At 43.2% G+C, this 7,368-nt stretch overlaps 1 protein-coding gene across 1 annotated transcript in view; it reads right to left on the minus strand.

The window, feature by feature from the left end:
* The window catches only part of DAAM1 (dishevelled associated activator of morphogenesis 1), a 173,058-nt gene that overhangs the window by 21,250 nt on the left and 144,440 nt on the right, over window positions 1-7,368 (minus strand). The window contains exon 19 of the mRNA XM_019646065.1: window positions 5,752-5,858. Within this exon, the coding sequence (XP_019501610.1) occupies window positions 5,752-5,858 (107 nt within the window). The remainder of the gene's footprint in view (window positions 1-5,751; window positions 5,859-7,368) is intronic.

The following is a 7,368-nucleotide window of genomic DNA, read 5'->3' on the forward strand; positions in this document are numbered from 1 at the left end:
AGCAAAATTACAGTTATAGAGTAGCAATGAAAATAATTTTATGGTTGGGGGTCACCACAACATGAGGAACTGTATTAAGGGGTTGCGGCATTAGGTAGGTTGAGAACCACTGTTCTAGAGCTATTTAGGGGGTTTGAATAGAACTGGCCCGGCTTGTTGGTAGGAATTATAGTAGATGAGGGTCAAAAGGATGAGGCCCAGGCTTCTGGCTTAGGCAAAAAATGTACACAGAGTATAACAAGGAACCCAGGAAGACAAGGTTGGCTGAGGGTGGGTGGGGAGAAGGTGAGTTTAGTGTTTAAAATACTGGCAAGGGAACCCAAGGAGAGATTTCTAGTACGCAGATGGACAAATGGGTCTGAAATCCTAAATAGATCTGTTTGGAAGACAAAGCACTGGTGCTGGTTGTAATATGCATGGATGTGAGTGAGGTGCCTGGAGCCATCAAGAGAAAAAAAAAAAAGCAGGGCTCGAGAGAAATCAGCATTTAAGGGATGAGGACAAGAAAAGGAGGAACCTTCAAAGGAGCCAATGGAGGGGCCTCTGTGAAATCACAGGGCTGGAGGAAGAAGGCGTTTCATCGGGAGCAAGTGGCCATTAGTGTCACACACTACCAGGAAATCAAGGAAGATAAGGACTGCAAAGTGCCCCCTGGCTTTGGCAACAGGGAATTTGTGTGTCCTTAGTGAGAACAGCTTTAGGAAGGCGAGGAGGACAGACTCCAGTGAGTTGAAGAAGAGTGAACAGGAGGGAAGTGGGGACAAGTTCTCAAAAACTTTGGCTGCATCAAAACAGAGCCAGGGCAGCAGCTAGATGTGTGTGTGTGTGTGTGTGTGTGTGTGTGTGTGTGTGTGTGAGAGTGAGAAAAGCTGAGGCTTAAATAAGTTACATGGCGAGAGGGAGAGGCGAAAGATCTAGAGGGGAGGGGCAGAGGAAGGGATGGGCCAGGAACACTCCTCTTTCCTGATGGGGCAGAAGCAGGGGAGAGAAGACAGCACATGTCAGAGAGTTCAGAGGTCTGGTGGTCTGTTAGCTTCTAGTCACTTATGTTCCCATGTTCAAGTAGTGACAGTGGACAGGACGAGAATCTTCTTGTTCTTCCTCAGTGCAAGAAAGGAGGGAAGGAGGAGGAGGAGAGAGAAAGGCTTATTCGTTCCCCCTTTGTCTGGATTTTTACCTGCTGGGCAAGGAAATTTCAGGCATCACCCCCCAGGTAGTTGAGCTGAGCCCAGGCCCCGTTCCTGATTTAACACAATCACTACGTTCTCTTTCGTTACGTGCAAGAGTATAGCGAGAGGAGCCTGCTAAAGGCTCAGTCCTTCTCAAAGCAGAGTGGAGTATCAGACAGTGTGCGAAGAGGGGAGAAGAGTTGGACCTGGGAACACCTGGGAACAGGAGAAAGGTATCCATTCCAAGAATAAGTATGTGGATCTCAACTGAGTTCTGAGCCCAGCAGCTCAAAGCAGCAGGAGCGGAGGGAATGAAGGGGCCTCAAATGCGAGCCACAGAGAGGAGCACAGGTGTTGGCTTGAGTGCGTGTCTGGGAAGGGTGCTGTCTGAAGGGAAAGGAAACAAGACGGGGGATGTTAGAATCAGGAGGAAAAGAAGGCGCATGCCAGATGAGACACACAGAACTATCAGGAGAGACCAGGTCAAACGTACCCTGGTTGGCCAGGCTCTGCTTCGGTAGGCTCATTTTCCTGCTTTATTTATTTGAAGTACATTCTATTTGCACTGTAAGTCCTTTTGGCAAGCTTTTGAAATCCTTTCCCTCAAGGAAGAATTTTGTTGGATGCAATTTCACAGTAAACAGATCTTGTGGAATTTTAAACATATGACCTTGTCAATAGGGGCTGAAGGCCTAAGGATGAAAGCAGCTTTCTGCACAGCTCTTCACTCTGGGTGAGCAACGTCTGATGCCGACAACTGCAGCGCAGGACCACCTGGGGGCCGGGGAAGGGCAGAGGGCAGCTGGCTGCACTGTCTCGGGGTAGAGACTGTTTTGACTGGTGTACAGCGAGAGAGGGAGCTGTAAAATGCTCTGAAAAATGAATTTTAGGTTTAAGAATTACTTTTAAACTATTCATACACAGAGCATCCTAATAGACTTGGGAATGCAGTCATTAACTATTTTGACAACTAAATCAAACCTTCGAAGGTCAGCATAAAAAGTTATTCCACTGTGAGGTGTGAGGGTTTTCACCTAGGACGATTACAGCTGTAGTGGCTTCAGGGAGGGCAGGTCCGTTTAGATGTGGTGACACTGCACACACCACTCCTCCCTTCTTTGTGTCTGGGACCTTTAAGGACACCAGTAAGAACCAAGAAAAATGTACACGCAGACAAACAGGCACCCCACCTGGGGCAGCCTCGCCCCCCAGGGTCACTGTTAGAAATGGAACGTATCTCTTGGGAGCTGGGCACGCCTACAGATGAGACCTCAAGTTCAACCTGGAATCATGATTGCTTGTGTCCACTGTCAACCTTAAGTGGACCTGGCTCTAATAAACATGGTCCACGTGTCCAAAATCATTCAAAATATGATTCTGTCCCAAGGATGATGAGACAAGCAGACAGAGCAGTCTTCGAGCATTCTGAGACTATCTCTACAAAGCAAAGGAAAATTTAGGCCCAGACCAAGAGACAGGTGATAATCCCTAGAATATCTGCTAGTTAACAACACTGTCATTCAGGGGACAACTGAGCAAAGCTGCTGAACAACACATAACACAGTTGGAATGGCTACACAGATCATGTTATAGAAATACTGCATGAAGAGAGAGAGGCCATGTCACCACATTCGACTTGTTGCCTGCCACGGATAATACAAATGATCTCCAAATACCATGGACAAGGATGTGTGTTGACTGCGTGTAAATCCATCCAAACCTGCTGGCCCCAGCACTTGAATGTGCTGCCATTTATGACACAAGAGGAGTGCCACACAACTTGGAGACAAGACTTAGCCCCAAGAAATTTGCACCCCACCTTATGACACATACGAGTATTTTGATGTAGATGACAATGCTAGGGGTTTAACAGGGGTTTTTATTATGGGAGCGGTGAGCTGAGACCAAGACACAAGTTGCATTACGGATTTAGCAATGGATCAGTTTATGTGGTACAGTGTGTGAGCTCATTGTGCTAGTGAGTCTTGATATTCCTGTGAAACAAATTCTCCACTAAAGCCAGTAGGTATACATGATCTACTGAGGCAGAGTAACTTAATTGCAGCATGAGGGACAGGGCTGGCATTGTGGATTGCAGGCATTTGACAAACTTGTCACCTTTCTTCTCACCCAGCATGATGAGGAACAACGAGAGAATAAAGCCATAAAGTCTCCTAACAGAGTCGCATGGAACCTTGGTTCAACCTCCTCATTGCAAAAATGAGGAAATCATCTACCAGCAGCAACCGGATTTTCTCAGTATCTCCCTCCCTGCTGAAAAGTCAGCGGTCCCTTGTGCACTGAGATGAGTCTGACAGCTCACCTGTTCCAACATATCCTTAGGCAGGTCTTCTTGCTCGTCCATTGTGAGAATTGCCCGTTTGATTTCATCATTGGATAATTTCAACCTGGAGAAAGAATATTTTATTTTGTTGTTAACAGTGCGGGCTTGAGTATTAACATTCAATGTAAGATAATTCATTTTGCTACTCCAACTGCTGATTGTCAAGTGCCATTTTGCTCAAAATCTCTCAGTAAAAGCTTATTGCCTGACAATACTACACAGAAAAGTAGTATTTTGAAACTGCTTTAACACGCTTTCAGGGCTTTGTAATGCTCTGCTGACACAGACAACACAGCTGTTATGTTTTGTCATTTAGTTTCCTTACGCAAGGGGTTGGGGGATGAGAAATGGGGACAACATCCATACAAATGTATCCATGAATTGCAGGTGAAAGAGGACTAAATTCTCAATTTTATTATATATCAGAAGTGTTTAAAGTTTGGTGTCATATTAAAAATGGGTTTTAAGGTTAGAATCTACCGTATGTTATTGTTAAAAAATTGAACAATAGTTAATATACAAAATAAAATTTACAAGCACTTCATAGCTAAGGACTTTTCACGTGATTTTATCTGAACTTCAAAATACTATGATGGTCATTTTTTATTAACAGAGAAAGAAACTGAGGCTCAGAATGGGTAAGTGATTTGCCCAAGGTCAAACATGTAGAAAGTGGCAGTATCTAACACAAACCCAAGATTCTTTATAAAAATATTGCTTATCTAATTAGTATCTCCTAGGGAAGGATTTACGCAAAAACACAAATCTGTTTTCTGTCTACCATAAATTTATATGATTTACTAATTTAATTAAGGATTCATGGCTTGATTATGTCAGGACAACAAAATGTTGACTGTAAAGAGTCATGAAATGAAAACATATTTGTAAAAAATGTGTTTTTAGTAGACACAACCAACAGTCTTAACCAGGGCAAAAGGTCTTTAATCAGATTATTAGTTGTAACAATAGAGTCACTCTTTTGTTCTATTTGTAAGCATTAGACCCAGATTTACTTTAAAAATGTTACTTCCTTACAAGCTAATGTGGCATATTCACATTACTTGTGCGAATGTATGTGTATGTGTGTGTAAAAAGTGAAATAATAATGCATGTACAGTGTTTAGCATAGTGCCTGGCCATTGAAAGGGCTTCTTAATAAACTGTACATGTACCCTATAAGGCAGACTTTTCTACCCCAGAATTAAAAAAGCAGTAGTACTTATGGAACCCTAATATTCATGGGAAGCTTTTGATCATTAAACAGCACTTAGTAGGGTTATTATGAACACTTCCCAAAGCACTCTCATACCCATTATTGCACCAGAGTTTCCTCTCTGCACACAACACCCATTAGGCCGAGAAGTATTAAAAAAAAGAATGAGAAGACATGGTATTTATTTTAAAGGTGGTTATAATGTTTGGGGGAAACAAATGATAAGCGAAAACACTCAAAACACAAGGGCATGTAAAGCACGCACGCTCACTCACGCTCTCACAGATCAACAGAGGGCTGGATGAAGGCAGGGGCGGACACAGAGGCCACGGAGGGAGGAAAGACAGCCGAGGGTGGAGCTGGGCGGGACTCAGTCCACTCTGGACACCTCTGGCTTGACCTTTTCTTTGGGTTTTGACATGACCTTGTTAAAACCATCCATCCTGCCATTTACACTGAATGTTGTTTCATGTGCCAACAAGCAGGACAGGGAAGAACACATTTGGGCATCCAGAACCACTTTCTTCTATTTCATGTCTTCATTCCCGAATACAGCATCTAGTCAACAACACGCCCACCTGCCCACGTTCTAAAATAAGGCCCATTCGGGGCTGGCCGAGTGGCGCGATGGTTAAGAACTGGCTTGGGACACCAGAGGGCCCCAGTTTGGATCCCACATATGAGGGCCAGTGACACTGCCCTCCACAGCTAAGATGCTGANGGCCAGTGAAGCAACGTCCTCCACAACTAGACTGAAGAACAAAAGGACAGCAACTTGTCTGTTTCCCTTCCCCCAATTCCCCAGCGCTGTTGCCATTCTCCAATTCCCCAATAAAGATCTTTAAAAAAAACCAAAAAAAACCCCAAACAAAACAAAACAAAACAAAACAAAACAAAACAAAACAAAACAAAAAGGCTTCACGTTATAGTAGGTTAATTGACCGAACCATTTAACATGAATCCAAGGTTTAACTTCCTAAGAAAGGTAGGGGGCGTCTTTCCTTTTTAAGCATTTTTAAACTCACCGGCTCATCTCAAAAAGGAATCTATCAGCCTTGGCCATCCGATCCAGTTCATGTTTATGTTCTTCCAACAGGTCAATGTCACCTTTCTCAGGAACAAATTTCAAGAGCTAAAATGCATACACAATTATTAAAACTGGTGTTCGTAACTTAAATTTCTGCCGTGATTTTCACCCTTGCAGTTAATCCCAAGGTGAAAATTTAACTTTTGTTTAAGTTATAAGCTCTGCTCAAGGGTGATTGTTAAGATACAATGGGAATGATTACATCTTTCCGTTTTTACTTGAAAGTAGTTAAATTGGTATAAGATTCATTCCTGGCACCGTTTTTGTCTTACACAGCTTCTCAAATTAGAATCGTGATGGTTCTTTATCAGGACCCACTTTGCACAGATCTTTAGCGGGATCTTGGAGATTCAACCCTCTCATTAGAAGATAATACAACTGAGGTCCAGAGAGATTAAACAACTCACCCAGGATTATAGAGCAAGTGCGTGTCATTGTCAGAAATAAAACCTATGTCTCCTGGCTACCAGGACTATGCTTTTTTTCTATTACATCATGCTGGCTGGAATGAGTTATTCTATGTGTATTTTCCACTCAGTTTGCTTATTTCTCTGGCTTATCTAATTCCAGCTCATGTTTTTGCTCCATGTAAAGTTGGATGAGAGGAATGCAGTGGGATTTAAAAGTTTTTAAGTCTGTATTTTATTTTGGAGGAAGAAATGAGCATGCAATGTGGAAGAAATAGCAACAATATTTCAAGTTGAGAAAGTAGTTCTGTATGTATCTGATTTCCTTTAAAGGTACAAATATGCGTCTGTGTATGCACAGGCCTGTGTGCTATCATGTAGATCAAATGCCTGTGGACGTATATATAAAAAAAGAAATTACACTGACCCTCTGAACTCCAAGATCCTCCTCTTAATTTGATGCTGGCATTGGGTGGCCATTAGCAGGTTTTCAAATGTTTGTTGGATTTAACTAAGGGACCTCAGAAAAGGCAGTCAGTCTGTGTGTCACCAGCAGTAAAGAACTGGGACTCCAGGGAAGGAGGTGAGTGGCACGAGCTTGGAAATGTATCCCAGGCAGCGTGCATATTACGTGCCAGAGTCTGGAATGGGTAGCACAGCGCTTACGCAGGTGAAAGAGTAGCTGTAATGGCAGTGGGGGAGGGCAGCTGTCGTTGAGGTCAAGGCACAGGCCTTATAAAAAGCGCAGTCTTTATTTTGAGGGCACTGGCATATAACTTGAAATCTTCAATAGAGGAATGAGTTTGCATTCTGAAAAGATTGCTGTGCTTGCAGAATGGAGAAAGAAGTAGGAGGGATGGAAAGTATTAGGGGGTTGTGATTAGACAGTTGATGCTGTAATCCAAGTGAGAAATGATGGTGGCCGGATTGGGTAGTGGAAAGATTCTAGGGCAGCGGTTCTCAACCTGTGGGTCGCGACCCCTTTGTGAGTCGAACGACCCTTTCATAGGGATCGCCTAAGACCATCGGAAAACAAAAAGATATTTACATTACGATTCATGACAGTAGCAAAATTACAGTTATAGAGTAGCAATGAAAATAATTTTATGGTTGGGGGTCACCACAACATGAGGAACTGTATTAAGGGG

Source organism: Hipposideros armiger, unplaced genomic scaffold (assembly GCF_001890085.2).
Source record: "Hipposideros armiger isolate ML-2016 unplaced genomic scaffold, ASM189008v1 scaffold_5, whole genome shotgun sequence".
Taxonomy (NCBI): domain Eukaryota; kingdom Metazoa; phylum Chordata; class Mammalia; order Chiroptera; family Hipposideridae; genus Hipposideros; species Hipposideros armiger.